Source organism: Saimiri boliviensis, chromosome 12 (assembly GCF_048565385.1).
Source record: "Saimiri boliviensis isolate mSaiBol1 chromosome 12, mSaiBol1.pri, whole genome shotgun sequence".
Classification (NCBI taxonomy): Eukaryota; Metazoa; Chordata; class Mammalia; order Primates; family Cebidae; genus Saimiri; species Saimiri boliviensis.
Window position 1 is genome coordinate 99,819,861 of NC_133460.1, and position 26,995 is coordinate 99,846,855.

The window sequence follows — 26,995 nt, forward strand, 5'->3', positions numbered from 1 at the left end:
TCCAGATATACAATCATGTCATCTGCAAATAGAGACAATTTGATTTCCTCCTTTCCAATTTGGATACCCTTTATTTCTTTTTCTTGCCTGATTGCTCTGGCTAGAACTTCCAGTACTATATTGAATAGGAGTGGTGAGAGAGGGCATCCTTGTCTAGTGCCAGATTTCAAAGGGAATGCTTCCAGTTTTTGCCCATTCAGTATGCTATTGGCTGCTGGTTTGTCTTAAATGGCTTTTCTTGTTTTGAGATACGTTCCGTCAATACCTAGTTTATTCAGGGTTTTTAGCATAAAGGGTTGTTGAATTTTGTCAAAAGCCTTCTCTGCATCAATTGAGATAATCATGTGGTTTTTGTCTTTGGTTATGTTTATGTGGTGAATTACGTTTATGGACTTGCGTATGTTGAACCAGCCTTGCATCCACGGGATGAATCCTACTTGATCATGGTGGATGAGCTTTTTGATATGCTGTTGCAATCGGTTTGCCAGTATTTTATTGAAGATTTTTGCATCTATGTTCATCATGGATATTGGCCTGAAATTTTCTTTTCTTGTTGAGTCTCTGCCGGGTTTTGGTATCAGGATGATGTTGGTCTCATAAAATAATTTGGGAAGGATTCCCTCTTTTTGGATTGTCTGGAATAGTTTCAGAAGGAATGGTATCAGCTCCTCTTTGTATGTCTGGTAGAATTCGGCTATGAACCCATCTGGACCTGGGCTTTTTTTGGGTCGTAGGCTCTTTATTGCTGCCTCGACTTCAGACCATGTTATTGGTCTATTCAGGGTTTCGGCTTCTTCCAGGTTTAGGCTTGGGAGGATGCAGGTGTCCAGGAATTTATCCATTTCTTCCAGATTTACTAGTTTATGTGCATAGAGTTGTTTGTAATAATCTCTGATGATGGTTTGGATTTCTGTGGAATCTGTGGTGATATCCCCTTTATCGTTTTTTATTGCATCAATTTGGTTATTCTCTCTTTTCTTTTTTATTAATCTGGCTAGTGGTCTGTCTATTTTGTTGATCTTTTCAAAAAACCAGCTCCTGGATTTATTGATTTTTTGAAGAGTTTTTTGTGTCTCTATTTCCTTCAGTTCTGCTCTGATCTTAGTTATTTCCTGTCTTCTGCTAGGTTTTGAGTTTTTTTGATCTTGCTCCTCTAGCTCTTTCAATTTTGATGATAGGGTGTCAATTTTAGATCTCTCCTTTCTTCTCATGTGGGCACTCATTGCTATATATTTTCCTCTAGAGACTGCTTTAAATGTGTCCCAGAGATTCTGGTATGTTGTGTCTTCGTTCTCATTGGTTTCGAAGAACATCTTTATTTCTGCCTTCATTTCATTGTTTATCCAGTCAACATTCAAGAGCAAGTTGTTCAGTTTCCATGAAGCTGTGCAGTTCTGAGTTAGTTTCTGCATTTTGAGTTCTAACTCGATTGCACTGTGGTCTGAGAGACTGTTTGTTATGATTTCTGTTCTTTTGCATTTGTTGAGGAGTGATTTATTGCCAATTATGTGGTCAATTTTAGAGTAGGCATGATGTGGTGCTGAGAAGAATGTATATTCTGTGGATTTGGGGTGGAGAGTTCTGTAAATGTCTTTTAGGTTTGCTTGTTCCAGGTCTGAGTTCAGGTCCTGGATATCCTTGTTGATTTTCTGTCTGGTTGATCTGTCTAATATTGGCAATGGGGTGTTAAAGTCTCCCACTATTATTGCGTGGGAGTCTAAGTCTCTTTGTAAGTCATTAAGAACTTGCCTTATGTATCTGGGTGCTCCTGTATTGGGTGCATATATATTTAGGATCGTTAGCTCTTCTTGTTGCAGTGATCATTTTACCATTATGTAATGTCCTTCTTTGTCTCTTTTGATCTTTGTTGCTTTAAAGTCTATTTTATCAGAGATGAGAATTGCAACTCCTGCTTTTTTTTGCACTCCATTTGCTTGGCAAATCTTCCTCCATCCCTTTATTTTGAGCCTTTGTGCATCCTTGCATGTAAGATGGGTTTCCTGGATACAGCACACTGATGGGTTTTGGCTTTTTATCCAATTTGCCAGTCTGTGTCTTTTGATTGGGGCATTTAGTCCATTGACATTTAGGGATAGTATTGTTATGTGTGAATTTGATACTGTCATTTTGATGCTACCTGGCTGTTTTGTTGGTTAGTTGATGCAGATTCTTGATTGTGTTGATGCTCTTTTACCATTTGGTATGTTTTTGGAGTGGCTGGTACTGGTTGTTCCTTTATATGTGTAGAGCCTCTTTCAGGAGTTCTTGTAGAGCAGGTTTGGTGGTGATGAAATCTCTGAGTGCTTGCTTGTTCACAAAGGATTTTATTTTTCCATCACTTATGAAGCTTAGTTTGGCTGGATAGGAGATTCTGGGTTGAAAATTCTTTTCTTTAAGGATGTTGAATATTGGCCCCCAATCTCTTCTGGCTTGTAGGGTTTCTGCTGAGAGATCTGCTGTGAGTCTAATGGGCTTCCCTTTGTGGGTAACCCGACCTTTCTCTCTGGCTGCCCTTAGCATTTTGTCTTTCATTTCAACCCTGGTGAATCTGACGATTATGTGCCTTGGGGTTGCTCTTCTTGAGGAATATCTTTGTGGTGTTCTCTGTGTTTCCTGGATTTGAATATTGGTCTGCCTTGCTAGGTTAGGGAAGTTTTCCTGGATAATATCCTGAAGAGTATTTTCCAGCTTGGATTCATTCTCTTCATCACATTCAGGTACACCTTTCAGACGTAGATTGGGTCTTTTCACATAGTCCCACATTTCTTGAAGATTTTTTTCATTCCTTTTTGCGCTTTTTTCTCTGTTCTTGCCTTCTCTTTTTATTTCATTGAGTTGATCTTCGACCTCTGATATCCTTTCTTCTGCTTTGTCAATTCGGCTGTTGAAGCTTGTGCATGCTTCATGAAGTTCTCGTGTTGTGTTTTTCAGCTCCATCAATTCACTTATAATCCTCTCTATGCTGTCCATTCTCGTTAGCAGTTAATCCAATCTTTTTTCAAGGTTCCTATTTTCTTTATGTTGGGTTAGAACATGTTCTTTTAGCTCACTGTAGTTTCTTACTACCCACCTTCTGAAGTCTGATTCTGTCATTTCATCACCCTTCTTCTCCATCTGGTCTGGTTCCCTCGCTGGTGAGGAGTTGTGATCCCTTTTAGGAGGAGAGGTGTTCTGGTTTCGGGAGTTTTCATCCTTTTTGCGCTGGTTTCTTCCCATTTTTTTTAGGTTTATCCACCTGTTGTCTTTGTAGTTACTGTCTTTCAGATTTGGTCTCTGAGTGAGCTTCTAGTTCGTGGATGCTGAAGTTACTTCTTTTTTTTTTTTTTTTTATGCTTTCCTTCTAACAGTCTGGCCCCTCTGCTGTAGGACTGCTGAGGTCCTCTCCAGGCCCTGCTTGTCTGGGGATCACCTGCAGCAGCTGCAGAACAGTAAGGGTTGCTGCCAGTTTCCTCTTCTGCTATCTTTGTCCCAGAAGGATGCTCGCCTACTGTCAGTCCGTTCTCTCCTTTCTGAGGTGTGTCTTTGGATCTATGGGGGTCAGGGAGCTACTTGAGGAGACAGTCTATCTTTTATTGGGGCTTAAGTCCTGAGTTGTGAGCTCCATTGTTCATTCAGAGCTGCTGGACAGGTATGTTTAGGTCTGCTGCAGCTGAACTCATAAAGCACTTTTTGTTCCCAGGTTCTCTGTCCTAGGGAGTTGGAGCTTTATGAGTTTCCGTTGCACTACTGCCTTTTTTGATTTTTCTTTCAGATCTGACCCGCCCAGCTAGCAGCACGCCTAGCCCCGGCCTGCTGACAGGGGCTTTGCTGAGCTGCTGTGGGCTCCGCCCAGCTGCCCTGAGCTCTTTCCTGCAGTCCTGTTTATATGGGCGTAGTTAGAACTGTCTCTGCGACGGTGGCCCCGCCTCTGTTATGGTGGACTCTCTCTGTTGTGGCATGTTGCCTTGGCAACAGTGGGTTGCCTCGGCAACGGGGGCCTGCCTCTGTAGCCGTGGAGAGTCTCAGTATGGTGGAAGCCCCTCCCCCGCCAAGCGGGACCATCCCGGTTCAGCTGTGCTTGGTTTGTAGGGTTCAACCCAGACGGTTTTTAATTACTGTTTTTGTTTTCGTTGTTGTTGGGGGTGGAGGGGTGGGACCGACCGAGCCTGATCACCTGGCTCCCTGACTCAGAGTCTTTTCTTTTAAGTTGAACGACCCCGCGTTCCAGTCGCTTGTTGAAAAGGCGCCGGGATCTCCCGTGCTGTGACTCACTGAGTCGGCTCGAACTGCGGCGCCGGCTCCTGGCGGATTTTTTGCCTAGGAATCTCCTAGCCTGGCTCGCTATTTCAGATGAATGAGCAACTCTGCCGTCTCAGGGCTCTGATCGCCAGCTAAGAGGGCTCCCAGACCAGTGGCTTTTGTCCGGAGAACCGCAGCAACAGGGCGTGGTCACAGCCGCCCTGTGGGCGGAATCAGCCCCACGGGGGCCAAAACAGCCGCACCGGCTGGGACTGCTACGCTGGCGACCCCTCTGCCTGGGTATCTCCTGGTCTGTGGGCAATAAGAGTTCGTCTGGAAATGCGGCGTCCACTCAGCCTCTGCACTTTCACTGGGAGCTGAAGTCCTGAGCTGTTCTTAGGCGGCCATCTTCCCAGCATTCCGAAAGCATGTTTATTAAAAGTGCCCTTAGATAAATTTCAAATTCTCTATACCTAAGAAATCACTACCACAATCAAGATAAACATTTTTCACCCCAAAAGTATCCATTGTGTCTCCTCCCCATCATTTCCTCACCCGCCCCAAGTTCCAGCTAAATAATGTCTGCTTTTTAATATTTTTGTCACAAATATAAGGTATTTTTTTTCTTTAAAAAATATTTTAGGCTTTATGGGCTGTTTTTCACTGTGCAGCTGTTCAACTCTGCTTCTATAAAGTGAAAGAAGTCATCTATAATATCTAAGCAAATTAATGAGGCTATATTCCAGTAGAACTTATTTCTTATATACTGAAGTTTGAAATTAATGAAATTTTCCTATTATGAATTTTATCTTTTTTTTTCTTTAAACATTAAACATTTTTAAAATCTACTCTAAACTCATGGGTTATACAAAAATATAAGACAAGCTGGATTTGGCTTGTGGGCTGTAGTTCATGATTCTTGCTAGAGACTATATTGGTTATTTCTAAAGTTTTTGCATACATCAAATTAAATAGAACTTTTTTTCTGATTTCTTTTATTCAGTATTTTTATTGATTGATTGATCGATTGATGAGTACTTTTTTATTATCCGGATATACCACATTTTGTTTATTACATCACACCTGGTTTGTTTCTTAAGTAGCAGTAGAGCTACTATTAATATTTATGTCTAAGTATATGTGTGCACATCTTGCACTTCTCTTGGGTAAATTCCTTAGAGTGGAATTGCTTTGTGCTATCACAAATTTGTAAATGTATATTTCACCTTATAGGAAATTGTCAAATTATTTTTCAAAGTAATTGTATCATTGCATATTTCTTCCAGCAGTTTATGAGCATTTTAGTTGTTTCATTTTATTGTCAACATTTAGTATTGTCAATCTTTTACATTTTAGCCATTATAATATAAGTTTTCAGGTATGTCTTGTTGATTTACAATTATATTTTCCTGATAGCTAAGGACATTAATATATTTTCATGTGTTTATTAGCAAGTTGTCTGTCTTTTCTGCTTGTGTATATGAAGTATCTATTCAGATTTTTCGTCCACTTTTTGAAACTGGGCTATTTTTCTTCTTTATGTTAAATTTTAACAGATCTTATAATATTTCAGATAGAAGATCTCCCTCAGATATATGGATTGTGAATATTTCTCTCAGCCTATGACTTCACTTTTCATTCTATTAAGAGTATCTTCTTATAAAATGAAGATATTTTAAAGCTGATATATGATTTTTTCTTTGATATTTTATACTTTTTGTATCAAATACATGAAATCTTTACCAAAGCCAAGGATATAAATATTTTTTTCTCTGTTTTTTTCTTCCAGAGATTGTATAGTATTAACTCTTACATAGAAATTTGTCATTCATTCTGAGTCAAATTTTTTTTGTAATGTGAAGTTGTGGTTCCTTTTTTCCCATACAGATACTCAGTTGTTCTAGCAGCCATTTGTTGAAATGGCAATTTGTTGAAATGGCAATTCTTTCTCATTGAATTACCTTAGCATATTTGTTGAAAACCAAATTGATGCAATATGTGTAGGATTGTTTCTGTCTTCTCTATTCTGGCTCCTTGATCTCTCTCTTTGGCCTAATGTCATTACCAAACTTTCTTAATTGCTGTGGTTTCAAAGCACATCTTGAAATTATGTCTTTGAAGTCTTTGTCTTTTTAAAATGCTTTTTTTCTTTATGTTTCAAGATGTATATACATCTTAGAAGTAGCTTTCCAGTTTCTACAAAAATAGCTGACTGGAATTTGATTGAGATATTATTAAATTTATTATGTAAATTTTGGGAGAAACAATATTTTTCCAATATGTAATATTCCAATTCATGTACATAGTATATCAATTCATTTATTTAGATACTTAATTATCCTTGGTGGATATGGTTGTCATTGTATAGGTCTTGCTCATATTTTGTTAAATTTGTCTCTAAATATTTAACAACTTGTTGCTAACATATGGTATTAATGTTCATTTCTGAATTGTACCTCAATAGAAAACAAATTATATTAATAGAGTAAAAAATTACTCTATTAATGTTAGAGTAACACAAAATTAAGTAGTATAAAATCTACAATCCTGTGGCATTTAGGACATTCACAGTGTTTTGCAGCCAACACCTGTATCAATTTTCAATCATTTTCCATCACTGCAAAAGAAAACGCATAATCATAAAATGACTCAGCCTTGGGCAACTACAAATCTGCTTTCAGACTTTATGGATTTACCTGTTTTAAATATCTCCTATGAAGTACATCATGTAATATGTAATCTTTTCTGTTTGGCTTTTTTTCACTGAGTATGTATTTTTTAGATTCTTCTATGTAACATGCATTAGTACTTTATTTATTTTCATTGCTGAATTATATTCCATTGTATGGCTATATTATCATTCATAAGTTGATGGGCCTTTGGTTTGTTTCCACTTTTTGGCTATTGTGAATCTGATCACTTGTATTGCTGCTATAATTGTACAACGTATGTAATATCAATATCATCATCACTTTTGAAGAATTTCTGTTTATTATAAATTTTTAGTTTTATTGTGTGACTGTCATTACCACTTGTGTAATGTACTGATGTTTTCCTGTGACATAATACATGATTATGTTTTGTATATGTTATATGTGATATGTGTAATTGGGAAGAGGGTGTATTCTTTAGTATCAAGGCATAAACTTGAAATCTATTGATAACATCTATCTTGTTATAACATCAACTTAGTGATTATTTTCTTTAGGCCTTTTACAGTTTTTCATATTTTATATCTACTGTTTTGTACTAAGAGTGCTCTGCTGGTTTTTACTAGGTGTCATATACTAAAGTCTTTTTATTTGTCTCCTTACTCCTTATATCTCCTATGATTTTGCTTTGTGAACATAGTTGCTATGTTATTTGTCACTGAAATGTTTATAAGTATTGTATATTCATGATGAATTTTAGCTTTGGTACTAAAAAGGTTTTTGTCATATTTAATGCTTTTTTGGTTTATGTTTTATTTTAATTGTAACCAGATTTGTAATCTCTGTGTTCTTATTGTTTCCATTTGCCTGGTAAACTTTCTTTATCTCTATTTTTGTTTTTCTGAGTCATTTGGTTCTAAATATGGCTCTACTTTAGAGCACGTAGTTGGTTGTGCTTTATGAGACAAAATAGGTAAGTTAAGCCTATTCATCTTCATTGTTATTATTGTTAGGTTATTTTTTTATCATTTATGTTATATATACACATTATCCTGCTTATTTGTCCTGCTTATTTCTCTGTGATGTGTTTCTCTGCTCTTTAATTAAAAACTAATATTTAGATTTTTGGAGAATTGTGTGTTTGTTCCAGTACTCACCTTTGTTCTTTATGTTTTAAATTTTATTTTAAATTTTATTGACAAATAATAATTATATGTATTACATATTTGTGGGGTACAATATAGTGTTTTGATATATGTTTACATTTTCGAAGGATGGAACTAAGCTAATTAATCTTATGTTGATAACATTTAACATTTACTCTTAGTAATTTTGAAATATGCATTCTGTCCAGAAGATTACTAAAGCTTATTCCTCATAACTGAAATTTTGTTTTCTTCAATCGACCTTTCCTCTTTCCCCTTCTGCCTCTCCTAACCCTGGCTTCTGGTAATCATCATTCTGCTTTCCTATGAATTTGATTTTTTTTAGATCCCTCATAAAATTGAGATGATGTAATATTTGTCTTTCTGTGCCTGGCTTGTTTCATTTAGCATTAATTCATCTTGTCTTTTTAAAAGCTGAATAGTATTCATATATATATATATATATATATATATATATATATATATATATACATATTTTATACGTGTGTGTGTGTGTGTGTGTGTGTGTGTGTGTAATTCATTCATTCATCCAGTGATGGACACCTAGGTTGCATCTATATCCTAGCTATTGTGAATAATTCCTACAGTGGACACAGGACTGTGATTATCTCTTTGGCACACTGATTTCATTTCCCTTGGATATAAACCTAGAAGAGGAGTTACTGTACTATATGGTAATTTTAATTTTACTTTTCAGATGACTCTTCAAACTCTTTTCATAATGACTGTTAATTTACATTTAAACCAACAGTGCACATGGTTCCTTTTTCTGCTCATCCCTGCCAGCATTTGTTAAATGTCATAGTAGCCATTTAAACAGGTGTGAAGTGATATCTCATTGTCATTTTAATTTGAATTTCCCTGATGATTAGTGATAGTGCACATTTTTCATAGTCCTATTGGCCATTTGTATGTCTGCCTTTACAACAAGTTTATTTCACTCCTTTGTCCATCTTAAAATTGTGTTCTTTTTTGTCTTGCTGTTGAGTTGCTTGAATTCCTTATATATTTTGAATATTAGCCTCTTACCAGATGTATGGGTTGTGAATATTTTCTCCCAGTATGTGGATTGTCTCTTTATTAATTATTTCTTTTGTTGTGCTTAAGATTTTTAGTTTGATGTGGTCTCATTTGTTTATTTTTGCTGTTGTTTTGCTTTTGCTTTTGGGCAAACCAAGAAATTTTTGCCCAGACCAATGTCATGGAGCATTTCCCTTATGTTTTCTTCCACAGTTTTAAGTATTGCCTTTAAAAGTCTTTAGTGTATTTTCAGTTGATTTTTTTGTATGAATTAAGGGTCTAATTTCATTTTTTTGCATGTGAATATCTAGTTTTCCCTGTACAATTTATTCAAGAGACTGTCTTTTCTCCATTGTGTGTTCTTGACACTGTTGTCAAAAATCAATAGATTGTCAGTGCTTGGGCTTATTGCAGGGTTCTATATTCTTTTCCTTTGATTGATGTTTCTTTTTTTAATGTTAATACTATGGTGTTTTGATTAATATAGCTTATTAGTGTATTTTGAGAACAAATAGTTTGATGCCTTCAGGTTTATAATCTTGCTCAAGATTGCTTTGGCTATTTGGTATCTTTTAAATTTCCATATGAATTTTTAAATTGCCTTTCCTCTTTCAGTGAAAACTGCCATTGGCATTTTGTCAGAAATTGCATTGAATCAGTTGATCAGTTTTGGTAACATGGACATTTTAACAAAATTAATTATTCCAATCCATGAACATGGGCTACCTTTCCATTTATATAAGTCACTCACTGTTTCTTTCCTTAATGTTTTGTGGTTTCCAGTATTTATATCTTTTAAGTCATTGGTTAAATTATTTCAAATTATTTTTTATGCTATCATGAATGGGACTGATGTCTTTGTTTCTTTTTCAGTTAGTTCATTATTATTGTAAAGGAATATTACTGATCTTTGTATATGGATTTTATATTCTGCAACTTTGCTGAACTTCTTTATGAGTTCTAACATATTTTTAGTGGAATCTTTATGGTTTTCTTTACAAAATATCATGTCATCAGCAAACAGAAAGAATTTCGCTTTTTAATTTTCTATTTGGATGCCCTTTGTTTCTTCTTTTTTGTCTGACTGCTATGGCTAAAACTTTTAGTGCTATGTTGAACAGAAGAGGTAAGGGTGGACATCCTTGTCTTGTTCTTGATTATAGAAGAAAGCTTTAAACGTTTTACCTTTGCGTATGATGTTAGCTGTGGGCCTGTCATAGGTTGGTGCAAAAGTAATTTGCTCCAACCTATGACATGGAATATATGGCCTTTACTGTGTTGAGGTACGTTACTTCTATACCTACTTTGTTGAGAGTTTTTTTTCTTTTTTAAATCATGAATGGATGTTGAATTTTTTTCAAGTGCTTTTTCTGCATCTATTCAGATGATTATATGGTTTTTGTCCTTCATTCTGTTAATATAGATAATCATATTTATTGATTTGTTTGTGTTTAACCAATCTTGCATCCCTGGGATAAATCACATTTGATCATAGTGAATGATCTTTCAATGTTCTGTTGAATTTGGCTTGCCAGTATTTTGTTGAGGGTTTGGCTTCTATGATCATAGGGATATGACCTGTAATTTTCTTTTATTATATTACGTTTGTTTGGCTTTGGTATCAGGGTAATCCTATATTCAAAAAATGAGTTTGGAATTATTTTATTTTATTTTTTGGATGAGAGTCAGAAGAGTATACATTAGTTATTTTTAGAATGTTTGATATAACATTTCTGTGAAGTCCTGGGTTTTTTTTTTTTTTTTTTTTGATGAAAGGTTTCTTTTATTTTCGGATGCTTGTTATTGGTCTGTTTGACTATTCCACTTATTCTTGATTCAATCTTGGCATATTGTACATTTCTAGGAATTTATTCATTTCTTCTAGGTTATCCAACTTGTAGGCATATAATTGTTTATGTAGTCTCTTATGATCCTTTATATTCTTGTGATGTAAGTTACTATGTTTTCTCTTTTTTTTGTGATTTTGAGTTTTTCCTCTTTTTTCCTTAGTTGATTGTACCAAAAGTTTGTCAGTTTTGTTTATCTTTTCCTAGAAGCAACTATTAGTTTTATTGATCTTTATTTTGTTCTCTCTTTCATTTATTTTACTCCCTAATCTTTATTATTTTCTTTTTTAACTGATTTCAGGCTTAGTTTGTTATTTTTCTTCTAATTTCTTGAGTTGTAACATTAAATTGCTTATTTGGGATCTTTTTTATCTTTTTGTCACATGCATTTATTGCTATAAACTTCTCTTTTAAAACTGCATTTGCTGTATTCAGTAGTTTTTAGTATGTGTCATTTCTATTTGTTCAACATACTTTTAAATTTCCCTTTTGATTTTCTTTGACTCACTGGTTGTTCAGGAGTGCATGGTTTAATTTCCAGGTTGTGATTTTTTTTTTCAAATTCTGCTTGTTACTGATTTCTAGTTATATACCATTGTGGTCAGAAAAGATATTTTATATGACTTCAGTCTTCTTCTTGTGAAAACGTGCTTTGTCACCTAACATATGATCTATCCTAGAGAATGTTCTGTGTGCACTTGAGAAGTATGTGTATTCTGCTGCTATTGGATAGAATATTTTGTACATGTCTGATATGTCTATTTACTCTATGGTGTTGTTCAAGTCCAAGGTTTTCTTACTGTTTTTCTGTTTGGATTATCCATCCAATGTGAAAAGTGGAGTATTGAAGCTATCTTCTCACATTGTATTCCTATCTTTCCTTTTATTTCTATTAGTATTTGTTTTATACATTAAGGTACTTTAATATTGGGTGCATATATGTTTACAATAATTATATCTTCTTGAATTGACCTCTTTATGATTATTTAATGACCTGCTTTTCCTTTTGTGACAGTTTTGTACTTAGAGTTTATTTTTTTCTCATGTAAGTATAGCCATGCCTATTCTCTTTTGTTTACAATTGTATGGCATATTAATTTTCATCATTTCCCTTTCTGCTTATGTGTGTCCAGAAAGGTACAGTGAGTCATTTTAGGCAGCGTAAAGTTGGATTGAAAAAAATCTATGCAGCTACTTTGTGTCTTTTGATTAGATAACTTAATCTATTAACATTTAATGTGATTTTTGATAGGTAAGAACTTACCACTATTACTTTGTTAAAAATTTTTTGGTCTGAGTCCATGGGGACAGTCCTGTATCCCAGTTGCACAGTGGTTAGCCTGGAACTTAGGTGGGTCTGAAGCCTGAGTTGGTAGAGGTTAGTCATGATCCTGGGGCTAGTTTGGCACTAGATTGGCCTGGAGCCTGTCTTCATATGGTGACTGGTCTGGATCTGGGTTGATAGATGTTGGCCCTCACACTGGGGAGGGCTTGAAGGCTGAGTCTTGCAGTATCAGCCTGGAGTCTGGAGCTGCAGAGCTTGGGCTGGCCTATGAAAGTCTTGGAGGCTGGAGCCATGGGGACTTGCCTGAAGCCTCTGGTTGCTGTGCTTTGCCTGGGCTTGAAGTCTAGGGTACAGGGACTGGTCTGGACCCTAAGGCCACAGAGGTTGACCTGGACCTAGAGCCGGTCTGAAGCTTATGGTGGGTCTGGAGCCTGAGTCCTCAGGTACTTCCCTAAAGCTTGGGGCTGTTGGGGATACCCTCATACTAGGGCAGGCATGGAGCCTGAGAATGCAGGGATTAACCTTGTAGAGGGATGGGTCTGGATTCTGATACTGCAGTGGCCTGAATGGAGTTTGGGACTATGGAGTCATGCTTGGGTTGAGTGAGACAGGCCTGGTGCTGCAGTCCAGTGAAGAATTGAGTGCTTATTTTATTCTTTCCTGACTTGGGGTTATCTTACTCAGTGTTGTGCTGCTTGGGCTTGCGGGAGGGTTAATATGGATAATGTTAAACTGGCTTTCCTACCCTCTTCAATGCATTTGTCTTTTCTTTTGGACTACAGTAAGGTGGTGTAATCTCTTTCCTGGATTCCTTAGCTCTTGGGAAAGTATTTTCATGCATGGTATTTTTTCAAATGGATGTTTCTGTGAGAGATGAGCACTAGAAAGTCGTATTCCACTATCTTCCTAGCATCACTCCTCTAGAGTTTTTTTTTTTAAATCCAGATACATGGAATTTTCAGTAGAATTTTATTTGTTTATTATTTATTTTTGACTTAATTGTATTGTCATGAGGACTCATTGTATGATACTATTTTTAGGAATTTGTTGCAGTTTTCTTCATTTGCTAATGATAAGTGTTATAAATGATTTATAGGTTTTGGTTTTTAAAAACAAAGAATTGATGAACATAGAAGTTAGGCTAATGGTTACTTCTGGTAGGAAGAGTCAGTAAGATAGGTTAAGGGAGCAACCCACAGATTGATACAAGTGGTAGTATTAGAAATCTAGTCCTTAAATACGATGGTTTAATTATCCCATTGTATAAATTATTAATAGTTTTATAAGCAGAAAATATACATGCCATTTAAAAATCTCCACCATAATCTTTTGTCTTCATAAAAATAATAAGCAATATTTACCTTTTTCCAGATTTTTTAAATATATAGATGTAATTTATATGATGCCCAAGCAAAACATAGGGTATAATCAAAACACAATACTTTTCTCTGTCATTGACATTTTAAAATGTATTCAGTGCAATATATTTTTCCCTGATCTTATATGAAATCTCAGACTCATTCTTAGTCAATTTAAGGAACTCCAGAGAATTTAATTTGCAAACAAATTGTAAGTAAATAATTAAAATTTTTTAGATCAGATAAAAGTAAGAACTCTGAATATATTTTGAAGCCAAATTTTCTCTTTCCTCTATTCTATATGCTATTTCTTTCTTAACCTAGGATTTTCCTCCTTTCCTGGCTTGATAATTTTTTTGATCTTTCTAGGAGAGAGGAGAAAATTACATAGTCTTTTGTGTGAAGAACAGTTGTTATATTTAGTTAAGGCTCTCCATGGGAAAGATGCACAGTGGCTGATCCATTCTCACACAGGTGTCTTTCGGGGCTCTTTTGAGTTTTGACCTTCCTAAACGCAATTTTTGTGATGTATGGGAGACACATACTTTCTTCCTGTTCTGGCAACTTTTATTTCAGTTTTCAGTTGAAGTCCTCCAGTGCCTCCAGGAAATCCTTTAGGTCAGAATATTAAGTAGATGCTGGCTAGCTGGAAGAAACATGCATTCCTTTTTCTGACTTTAGTGTTAGTACAAATACTTCCTAAAAGTAACTGTTTCTATTTGTCCTGCCACCTCAGTAAAATAGCCATAGCTGTTCACATCTGGATAATTCAGAATTTCCTCTAATGTACCACCTGGATTTTAAGGGGACCCACAGCAGGCTCTTCAAAAAAGCCTCTGTGAAGTCCCACTCATTAGGCTTGTGTAAGAGGATAGGCAGCCACTCCCCTGGGAGCCAGAAGACTGGATTACTAACACTGAAATGGGCTTTCACTCTTTCTAACTCTTTTATTGATTCCATCTAGTTCAAAGATTACTAGTTTTGAATGATTGTTTTAGTTTCTCCTTTTGAAAATGTTCATAAGTGGTCTTATACTTCACGTAGGTATATATATCTATTTTCTTTCTGATACTCAGTTGAACTGGAGATATGATTATCTGGCTACATTTGCTTCCATTTATTAATTCATTAGCATACATGTTAGAGTTACTATGAATATTGTAAGAAAAATAATGAAAAAGTTGAACATTGGGAGATTTTTACTCATTCACTTAATTTTATGTGTATACATTTCAGGAAAAGACCATATTATTTTATTTTTGTCAAGAGAATGGTTAAGCTAACTGGTAGTGTACAAGAATACCAATAGTTCTCATTAGGCATTTTTGAAAAGCTTAGTTGCTTTAGAGTGTATTATTGGATTGGAAAATCAATTGTATCCTAGAAATACTGAAGGCAAAGATATCTGCTGTGTGATTACATTGATGTCAGTAAGAGAAAGTGGATGACAATACTTTGTGGTGGCTATTAGAATGAAAAGGGGGGTCAGATACAAGAGATGTTATACATGTAGAAATTAAAATTTACCAATTGATTGGATGTTGGACACAACACTTTAGTGTGAGGATAATGTCCTAAATAACTGAACAGTGCTCGTTAAGAAAGTATTGCAAAGGAAGAAAATGAGACAAGTTTATATGAACCAAATTAATGCTGCAACTTTTACAAAATGGAAAGTTTCATCTAGTACTCTAAAAGGATGATCTAAAAGGATATTCTAAAAGGATGAGGATAATCTCAGAAGCTAAGGGTGAATTTAGAGGAAATAAATAGATGTTCTTTTTTAAAACATAATTTATAGCTATATTCTTATTGTTAGCAATAGTAATAATAGTAGAAGTAATATCTGCCAATTATTAAGTGCTCAATATGTGTTAGGTATCTTAAATTACATTACCTCATTTAATTTTCACATCTATCCTGAAAGCTAAGTGCTATTATTCTTCTTTTGCAGATGAAGAAATTAAGCATAAAGAGGTTAAGTATATTTATCCAAGGTCATATAGTAATTTTAGATGTAAATTTTGAAGCTAAGGTGTTTGAATTCAAAGCTCTTAGACTAACTCTTTGAAACTCATTTCATTAAAGATATATCCAAAGTAAAAATGGAGAGAAGCCCAAAGAATAATTAGATAAATACCTAGATCCACAGTAGACTTCAGGATATCCCCCAAAGACTTTAAGGAATCTCACAAAATTTTCAGAAAAGTGAATTTACTTCCCTTTAATTAAAATAATTTATAATATCTGGTAACCTTAGTTTTTAGATGGCAAGAGGAAGTAACAGGACATAAAAATAAGGCAATAATAATACTTGAAGTGTGAAATGTGTATGTTTGTGATGTAGCATATTCAACATCATTTTGGTTTTGACTTACAGCTTGTACGTGCAGTGGCCATGCAAATATTTGTCATCTGCACACAGGAAAATGTTTCTGCACAACTAAGGGAATAAAAGGAGACCAATGCCAATTGTAAGTAAGAATGACTTTTTAGAACTTTTGTGAATTGAATTTGTGTTGTAGAACTAATATTTATGTTTTACTTTTTAATTTAGTGTTGTGTTAAGCATACATTTATTAAAAATTTAAACTTTTATTTTAGATTAGAGGGGACATGTGCAGGTTTGTAACACGGGTTTATTGCATGATGCTGAGGTTTGGGGTATTATTGATCCCATCTTCTGGATGTTGTGCATAGTACCCAATAGATAATTTTCAAGCATTTTCTCCCTTTCCTGCCTCTCTCGCTCTGGTAGTTCCCCGTGTCTGTTGTTCCCATCTTTATGTCTATTTGTACCAATATTTAGCTCCCACTTATAACCAAAAACATGGTATTTGGCTTTCTGTTCCTATATTTGCTTAGGTTAATGTATCCATGTTGTTGCAAAGGATATGATTTCATTTTTTTCTGGCTGTGTAGTATTTCATGGTGTATATGGACCACATTTTCTATATCCAGTCTACCGTTGATGGGCATTTAGGTTGATTCCATGTCCTTGCTATTGTGACTAATTCTGCAGTGAGCATATAGGTGCATGTGTGTTTTTGGTAGAATGATTTATTTTCCTTTGGATATATGCCAAGTAATGGGAATTTACTTGCATCTAATGAATTCTCTTTAAAAATTAAACCTTTTAAATAACGATTTTGTGGAGGCTTTAAAACAACTCCATAGAGCATGTTTATCTTTTGCATTTCTAGAAAAGGAAGCTTTCTTAATTTTATATATCAAATCTTATTGTTATAGTTAGACTTTTCTTTCATATTATACCTAATGCAATGTCTCTGTGCCCTTCTTTTACAGTCATTCATTATTAATTCTGATAATTCTTGTCCTTTCACCCTTTCAGCTGGTTCCTTATATTCATCTTCCTCTGTTTTCTCTGCTCTTTCAGTATGCAGGAAACCACTATTGCTACTCTTCTCTCTGTATTTTCATGAATGATTTTTGTCTTATCATTTAGTTGTTACTCTAAAATTGTATTTTGCTTCAAAAATTAACTTTAAAAGGCAACATTTTAGGATATTTAAATTGTTTTTTTTCTTTCTTTTTCTTCTTTATGTGTATTATTAAAATCAAATTTTTATGGTTTTGAATTATATACATGCAGATACATGTGTATATTAGGTATTTAGGTACTATATTTGATACAAATAATAAATTCCAACTATAATAATTATAGAAACATAGGGAAAGGTTAAAAAAGCATTCTTCAAATTTATAAATATATAGAAATTTATACCTAAAGTCTAGTAAGCATGGAAAATGATCCTTTTATTTTTATTTAAATATATTACTTGTTGCAGAATTACCCTAAATATTTCAAGTTAGGTGATTGTGTCTTTGCCTAGCCACCTAAGCATTAGGTGATTTTCAATTTCAGAGAAGATAAGCACAAGTTTTTATTCCTTCTTCTTAGTCTCTGAAGTTAAATACAAGTTCAGAGCAAAAGATCTTGGAGAAAATCCTATTAAGGAAGGCCATTTTGGTCTTAAAACCAATGGAATTAAATCATAATCTTCTATTCTAAGATTAAGGATGCCTCTAATACTTTGCAACACTAAAGCTTGATTATAAGTAAGGTCAACTCCATGGGGATGTGGCCTGTGAATTTATACAGGTTCCCACACTTAACAAGGGCAATACACTTGGTTTAATGCTCTGCTATCACTGTCTTGAAATGCTTAATAACTTTTAAACCATAACTATGCATTCTTCTTTCACACAATCCTCTCCTATTCCCTCAAATTATATATTAATAGCAGGATCTGGTTTTACATAATGTTGTTTCTCTTGATTAACTTCTATTAAATATGTTTGTTGGATAGCAGTATGCAGCAATGAAAATATTTTCTAGAGACCACAATGGTAGTATTACAGATAAAAATAATATATGAGATTCTACCATGATAGTACATATTGGAAATGTTTTAGTATAGTTTTATACAAATAGTATAGCCATATACCTATCCATAATTATATCTGTGATACAATATTGCAGTAACATATTTTGTTTACAGACAGGAGAAAGCAGGATTTTAATTCACTGAAATAGTGAGCTTGTAAGCTTAGCTAAAATACAGTTACAAGATTTGGATGCTCACAAAATATTAGAAAATAAATTATATAGTTCTGAATTATAAAAGTACATTTTCCCCTTCTCATTTATGGTTTATGAGGAGGATAAGAAAGGAATATTAATTTGTAAAAAGTATTTTTTAGGTAGTATTTGTAGACAGAATTCCATGCATTTATGTATTTGTTTGTTTATCTTTTGAGTATGGAGCAATAAAGAATAGGCTCATAATTCTTAGAGCAATTAATTGCTATAGTGTGCTTATACCTGAAAAAAATAGTTTGTTAGGAAAGAGAGCTTGTCATTCAGATCAGTAAACAATTGTTAAATTAGTACTTGATGATACTAATGAAGATGAATATCATATTGTTTTTGCTGAAAGTAACTCAGGCTAGCAGTGGAGACACTGACCAAAATAGAGTATACTAATTTCTTACCTTAGTGATTTGATATGCTTATGAACCCCTTCCACTTCTTAGGATTATTTCTGTTTGGTTTTAAGTATTTAGTCAGATATCATTCTTCTTATGTATTCTTAATGACCGTCCTAAACTGAAATTGGTTCTCTTCATATCTGTTAATTTCTTTTCTTGAATTATTTGTGTAGTTGTCTGTATCCATTACTAGAGTGAACTTTTGGGAAGACCATTGCAACAGTACCAGAATGTAAGTGTTCAATAAATTTATTTAGAATGGAATGAAGAAAATATTGATGGAGCACTGAAAAGGGAGTTATTAATTTATTTTGGAGGGATAAGGAAAATTTGAGCAGAGGATGTTTGAGCTGGAAATTGAAGAATAAAATCAACTCTCTGGAAAAAGAAAATAGGGAACAAAGGGAAACAGCATCAGTCAAAGAAAAGAAGTCAAAATGAACATGGTCATAGCATTTCCAGTCTTTGCTCAAGAATGTTGAGAGCTGGAAAAATATTGCTTCTTCTCTTATAATAAAAGGAAAAAAAAAGGTGGATAAACCGCAAATTCATGAATCTTCTTGAAACCATTGTAACTGAGAAAACAGGGTAACCAACTGGCTACAAATATAAAGAGAGACAAGAGACACAGAGAGATGAGACATGAATATTGGCTTACCTGAAATGAAATCATCTGGAGACTAATAAAAGGGGATCAGTTAGTGGTTGATATTTATCAGGGATTAGGTATACACTATCAATAGGGTGAAGCTCCTGGGAGCCACAGAAACTGGTGGAGAGCATTCTCCTTGTAGAATTTGCAAGCCACCTATTATGGTTGCCATTCTTTTCCACCAGTTGCTCAGGGAGAAAAATGAAGAACATTTCAAGAGAGCATTCCCTGTGCTGTAGGCTTATGGAAGGGATTGGCAGCCACAGTAGGAAAGGGCATCAGTAGTACAGTAAAAATATTCATTTAAATTGAGCACCAAATTATTCATCTTGCCATTGTAATGGCAGTTCTCAATCTGGTTTTGGTCCAGACCATAGCTGATAATCAAAAATTGTAACTTAAAAATGAATTTCCATTTGTTTGTGTCATCTCTGATTTTTTTTTGAGCAGTGGTTTGTAGTTTTCTTTGCAGGGATCTTTCAGTTGCCTGCGTGTTTTATTTGACATACAGAGTTGTGTGGCAACTATGAATGGAAGTTTTTTCCAGATTTGGCTCTCAGCTTGACTGTTGTTGGTGTATAGGAATGCTATTGATTTTTGCACATTGTATCCTGAGTCTTTGCTGAAGTTGTTGATCAGCTGCAGAAGTTTTTGAGCTGGTTGTGGGGTTTTCTAGATATAGGATCGTGTTGTCTGTAAACAGGGATTCTTTGATTTCCTCTTTTTTTATTTGGAGGACCTTTGTTTATTTCTTTTGCCCAGTTGCCCTGACCAGAACTTCAGATACTATGTTGAATAGAAGTGGTGAGAGAGGGCATCCTTGTCTTGTGCTGGTTTTCAAGGAGAATGCTTCCAACTTTTGTGTGTTCCATATGATGTTGGCTGTGCGTTTGTCATAGATGGCTCTTATTATTTTCAGGTATGTTACTTCAATACCTAATTTACTGAAAGTTTTTAACATGTATGTCATTCATAAAAAGCCCTTTCTGCATCTATTGAGATATTCATGTGCTTTTTGTCTTTAGTTCTGTTTATGTTATGAATCACATTTATTGATTTGTTATGTTGAACCAACCTTGCATCCCAGGGATAAAGCCTACTTGATCATGGTGGATACACTTTTCGATGTCCTGCTGAATTGTTTGCCAGTGTTTTTTTGAAGATTTTTGTATCAGTGTTCATTGATGAGAAAATTTCAGGTGGATATCCTGTCTCTTCCAGGTTGTTCTGTCTCTTCCAGGTTTTGGTATCAAGATGATAATGCCTTATAGAATGAGTTAGGGAGAAGTCCCTTCTCAATATTTTAGATTAGTTCAGTAGAAGCAGTACCATCTCTTCTTTGTATATCTGGTAGAATTCAGCTGTGAACCATCATGTCCTGAGTTTCCTTGGTTGGTAGACTATTTATTACTGCCTCAATTTCAGACCTGATTATTGGTCCATTCATCAATTCTATTTCATCCTGGTTCAATCTTGGGAGGGTATGTGTATCCAGAAATTTATCCTTTTTTTTTTTTAAGATTTTCTAGTTTGTGTGCGTAGAGGTATTCATAATATTCTCTCATGATTGTTTGTATTTCTGTGAGGTCAGTGGGAATATCCTTGTTGTTTCTGATTGTGTTTATTTGAATCTTCTCTCTTTTCTCCTTCATTAGTCTAGCTAGTGGTGTATGGGTTTTATTATTTTCTTCAAAAAACCAGCTCTTGGATTCATTGATCTCTCTCTCTCTCTCTCTCTCTCTCTCTCTCTCTCTGTGTGTGTCTCTCTCTCTCTCTCTCTCTCTCTCTGTGTGTGTGTGTGTGTGTGTGTGTGTGTGTGTGTGTGTGTGTCTATCTCCTTCAGTTCTTCTCTGATTTTGGTTATTTCTTATCTTCTGTTAACTCTGGGATTTGTTTGCTCTTGGTTCTCTAGTACTTTTAGTGATGATGTTAGGTTGTTAACTTGAGAGCTTTCTAACTTTTTGATGTGCACATTTAGTGCTATAGATTTCCCTCATAACACTTCCTAAAAGACAACCTAGGCAATCCCATTCAGGACATAGGCATGGACAAGTATTTCATGAGGAAGACACAAAAAGCAATTGCAACAAAAGCAAACATCGACAAATGGGATCTAAGTAAACTAAAGAGCTTCTGTGCAGCAAAAGAAACCATCAACAGAGTAAACAGGCAGCCCATAGAATTGGACCAAATTTTTGCAAACTATGCATCTGACAAAAGTCTAATTTGTGTAATCTATAAGGAATTTTACCAAATTTTACAAGAGAGAAACATACAGCTGCATAAAAAGTGGGCAAAGGACATGAACAGACACTTTTGAAAAGAAGACATATATATGGCCAAAACTCATGAAAAAAGTTCATCACTGATTATTAGAGAGGATTAAAACTGGACCTCTTCTTTATACCATTAGTACAAAAATTAACTCAAGATGGATTAAAGACTTAATGTAAAACTATATAATTTGATTGTGCTGTGGTCCAAGAGACTGTTTGCAATGATTTCACTTCTTTTGCATTTCTTGAGAAGTATTTTAATTCTAATTATGTGATCTATTTTAGAGTATATGCCATGCAGTGGTGAGAAGAATGTATATTCTGTTGCTTTTGGGTGGAGAGTTCTGCATATATCTATGAGGTCCATTTGATCCAGTGCTGAGTTCAGGTTCTGAATGTCTTTGTCAATTTTCTGTCTCTGTGATCTAATATTTTCAGTTGAGTCTTAAAGCCTCTTACTATTATTGTGTCAGAGCTTAAGTTTCTTTGAAGATATCTGAGAACTTGCGTTATGAATCTGGATACTCTGTATAGGTGCATATATATTTACGACACTTAGATTTTCTTGTTGATTTGAACCCTTTACCATTATGTAATGCTCTTCTTTGCATTTTTGATTTTTATTAAAGTCTTTTTGTCAGAAACTAGAATTACAACCCCTGCTTTTTTTTCCTTTTTATTTGCCAGGTAGATTTTTCTCCATTCCTTAGTTTTGTTCTGAGTCTGTGTGTGTCACTGCATGTGAGATGGGTCTCTTGAAGATGGCATACCAATGGGTCTCTTAAAGAGAGTATACCAATGAGTCTTGGTTCTTTATCCAGTTTGCCACCCTATGTCTTTTAATTGGGGACATTTAACCTATTTGCATTTAAGGTTACCATAAAATATTTACTTTCCAACAGAATTCAACAAAGTATTCGTATTTCTTGCACAGTAAACATACTAACTACACATATTTTGGTTGGAAAAAGGAAAACACCAATTTATTAGGTTAATGGTTCTTGGTGGAGATAGAATAGTACCCCCTAGAACTTTATGGGTTTTTATAATTAGTTATTCTAATAATTGGGGAGTGCTACTGGCATCAGAATATGAATAGTCACAGCCCCTTATTAGAATGGGCCCTTATAAATACCAGGTAATATTTAAAATCTCAGTCTGAATTTGTTTCATTGAGTACAGTAGATCTACAAGCTCACTCTGTAGACATTTTCTTTGATCCTTTGTTCATAATTGACATGGGTGTATGTAGTAGCCAGCAGATCTCTCATATTGGCTTCCTGAACTGTGGAGAAAAAGCCAGTATGGTAGAGAAGAGGCCAAGAGAAGGAAACCCCTGAAACTAATTCCATTCATTCTGGACCCAGTTAAGATGGCAAATCAGAGATCTCATGCCAAGACAAATAGCAGGCTTTTGAAATAGAGAAAATGAAGGATTATGATATTCTCAAATATGAGCTGGATTCTATTTATAAGAGTAGTGCCAAAATAATTCCCTAGCTTAAGATATGGACCCGATTGTGATCAAAGCTAACAGAAAATATATTTTCTTTCTTGAAATTCTGCCACATATCAATGTATACATTCTGTTTCTGGTACATAAAAAGAATGTATAGAATATATAATGTCTTAGAAAATAGGGAACTGATTAGAACAGGTGTCCCCAAACTACGGCCCGAGGGCTGCATGCGGTCCCCTGAGGCCATTCCCCCCAACCGCTGCACTTCAGGAAGGGGCACCTCTTTCATTGGTGGTCAGTGAGAGGAGCACAGTATGTGGCGGCCCTCCAACGGTCTGAGGGACAGTGAACTGGCCCCCTGTGTAAAAAGTTTGGGGACGCCTGGATTAGAAAAGGAAATAGTAATATAAGAGCCAGTCAAGTCATGTTGTTGACCTCTGAGAACATTATCAGAGTCCCCTGTTTAAAAGCAATTGCAATCTCCCCCACAGTAATTTTACCATATAGTTTCTACCACATAAATTTTATATTGTAGCACTATGAAATTTTAACAAATACATAGGTCAGGAATAATATAATTTTAATTCCTAAATTATGAAATTCAGTAGTACTCATAATTTGGCATAAATTTAATATGTTTTTGTTTTGAGTCTCTCAAGAGGTATCTCAAGTGTTCTCCAGACACATTGTATACTTACAGATGTGTGTGAGCAAGATAGCTATTGGTGATGAGATTTTATTACATGAATACCTCTTGGTTAAATTCTGAATAATGTTATAAATGGTAGATTTCAAACTTACATGGTAGTTGCAGTCTTAGAAAATGCAATGTGTGTTATAAGTATGCTTTGTGTTTATATGTAAAATGGAGTTAGATTCCAGGCTCAAATATTTATGAGCACATATTCACCTACTTTGACATCTGCTATGTTATTTTAAAGTTAATGAGATTTTGATTACTTTTTTATTTTGTGGAATTACTTTGTGTGTTTAGAATGTCTACACTCCTGATTTTCCTTTTATTTCTTTCAGTAAATCTCAGTGGAACTCCACAATTATGGAAATAATGAATTGTTACTCAAAAATTTATCCTCACTGAGAACCACTGGCCTTAATAATTAGTGTTTTCCCTTATCTAGCCAAAACACTTTCTTTGTTTCACTGCTTAATATAATATTTTATTGATTTCTGGTAAAAAGTAAAATGGTACTCTTAGATGTTTTGTTGGTAGATTGGTCAAAATGCTGAGTTGATTCAAAATTGTTTTACTTTCTATTCACAGAAATTTTAAGATCATTTTCTCAAAGGCATTTGGAATTAAAAATACAATTCCTAATTCAGTTAATTAATTTATAACTGACTCCCTTTTTCTCTTCCTTATACGTTTTCCATTTACTGATCTCACAACTTCTTCATAGTTACTTACTTCAGGCTTAAGCCCCTAGTTCTCAAAATTAGGATACAGAAGAATATCCTGGGATATGGTGACTAAACTTCTGGGATGGGAACCAAAATTCTACTTTACTAAGCACCCCAGGCAATTGTGAAATAAAAATTCGTGATACATTTTTAGAACTGTTGTCATAGGAGGATCTTTCTGAACATGTTTTCCTCCTTGGTTTACCTTTAGGCCAGTGATATCTAAAATTATTACCCATTTTTCTCTATCTTGTTTTATCAAGTTTGTTTTGTTTGTTTTATGATACTGCCTTGATGATGATGCCAATGAATTCCTTTCCATTTTAGGAAGATCAAAGTTGTTGCTTCTTTTCTAGAACAGATTCTGGCACATAGTAGGGACTTTATATTTTAAAAAATAATGTATCTTGGATCTTTGTTTTTCCTAATTACTCTTATCATTTTTTTTTTTTTAGTCTGCTATATGGTGATGGGTTAAAAAGTATATCCTTCTCTATGTGACTTAATCTAAATTGTTATACAGAGAGTACAGAGGAAGAATCATTTACTGTAAAAACTGCCTGCACATAGATTATCACCTTTATAAGCACAATTGGAAAAGTAGTGAATATAGTCTTCAAATACTGAGACTAATTTTTTTTTTTTTTTTGAGACAAAATCTCGCATTATCCACCAGGCTGGAGTGCGATGGTGTGATCTCGTCCCACTGCAACCTCTGCCCTCTGGGTTCAGGTGATTTTCATACCTCAACCTCCTGATTAGCTGGGACTGCAAGCACTCACCACCACACCCAGTGAATTTTTGTATTTTTATTAGAGATGGGATTTCATCATGTTGGCCAGGCTGGTCTTGAACTCCTGATCTCAAGTGATCACCCACCTCAGCCTCTCAAAGTGCTGGGATTACAGGCATGAGCCATTGTGCCCAACCTCCAACACTAAATGTTGTTAAAATTTTTTCTAGGTTGTCACTGTATTTGCAACTGCAGGTAGGATAACCGTTTTCTTGTGATAATGAGTTAAGCAGACTTGATGTTTAATATGTAAGATACTTGAGGATGCCTCACGCTTGCTTTATTCTACAAACATTTATTCAGGGAGAGGCTATGAGACAGTAACAAAAGCCATAAATCTCAAAATATCAGTTCAGAAAACATGTTACTCATCTTAAGCTTGCCCAATATGAAACCGTATGTGGTTTTGTCCAATTCCTACCCTTGAGCAATATGTTCTGGTAACAGTTTAACTTGAGCATATAAGTTCCTATGTCAGATAAATGTAAGTTCTTTTGGAGTATGACTTATTGAATTTAAAGCTCTTGGAATTTAGGAATATACTTTTGAAGTTAAATGTTAGTTCTCCCATTAGTCTGTCTATGCCAGCATCTTGTACCTCAAAACTACTAGATTGAATGCCATTTAATTACCAATTTTGAAAACATTCTGAACACAACAAAGCTGTATTTCCCAGCCTCCATTGCCTTTAGGTTGGAGGTCATGTTACTGGGCTCTGACCAATAGACAGAAGTAATATCCACCACTTCTAGGCCTGGCTCTTAAAAACCTCATGTGCCGTATATCTTCTGTTTCCTCTTTCATCAGTTCAATGGAGAGGGAGATGAGGATCTGAAAGATTGCAGAGGCTAGGAATAGCCGAGATCCTGGAAGATTACATGGAGCAAGACTTTTTCTCCAGCTGAATTTCACACTGGACTGTGTCTTCAGCTGGAATCAAACTTTTTGTATAGAAGTACTGAGATTTAAGGTTACTTGCTGCAGGAGTTAACACATCTTTCCATGAGTAATTAGTATTTCCTTAGCATCTAGTTTGACATCCTTAATCACCGTACTTTCATTTAAATAACCTTAAGGGTCCCGTTCATTAAGTGTGACTGCTGGGGTAGGTTAGTGAACAGTGTGGGAGTATTCAGGGTTAATTTGTTCTTTGATCCCCATTCATCTCTTAAAAGTTTTGCAAAATCCTCCCAGCTTTTTTTTTTTTTTTAATCAAAGCTGGTCTCATCTAAAGTTATTTCTTTGGAAACTAGTGTAGTACGTGATTTCCAACTTGATTATTACATTCTTATAAGGCATAAAGTTAAATGGCTTTATTTAACTGTAGATGGTCAGAATAGTTCCTTATACATTATAGAATTGTTGGAATTGCTAACAAAACAGGAAAGTGTACAATAATGAACAGGGTATCGAGTTGGGGTTTAGGATGTACTACCTACAAGTTGGAGGAAATTAGAAAAAGAAACAGATATATATGTCAAAGAAAGAGAGAAGCACTTTAAGCATTCATTGTATTTTGATCAGTCTTCTATATATTTATCATTATCTTGAAATTTCAAGGGATGAAATAAATAGCTGCTTAGTATGTCCCAATTTAACCTTTTATGAAGAAATATAGTTTTAGCATTTAAATGTAGAAAATATTTCTTGTTTATGTGTATGTTTTATCAAAATATGGACTCATGTTAAATACATGTGTTTGATAAGATGAACTACTGCTATACATTAGTATGTCCATTTGATTTATTTCTGGGGGCTCCACTGTAGTGATTGTATTGCATAGTTCAGCACTTTTAGTTTTATGGGAAAATGGTCAGCAATTGAACATATTTCAGTAT

General features: G+C 34.8%; 1 protein-coding gene across 4 annotated transcripts in view; it reads left to right on the top strand.

Moving 5' to 3' along the window:
- Positions 1-26,995, top strand: part of ATRNL1 (attractin like 1) — an 811,767-nt gene that overhangs the window by 254,683 nt on the left and 530,089 nt on the right. For all 4 annotated transcript variants that reach the window (XM_039465348.2, XM_074382946.1, XM_074382947.1 and 1 more), the window contains one exon: positions 15,926-16,019. In XM_039465348.2, the coding sequence (XP_039321282.1) occupies positions 15,926-16,019 (94 nt within the window). The remainder of the gene's footprint in view (positions 1-15,925; positions 16,020-26,995) is intronic.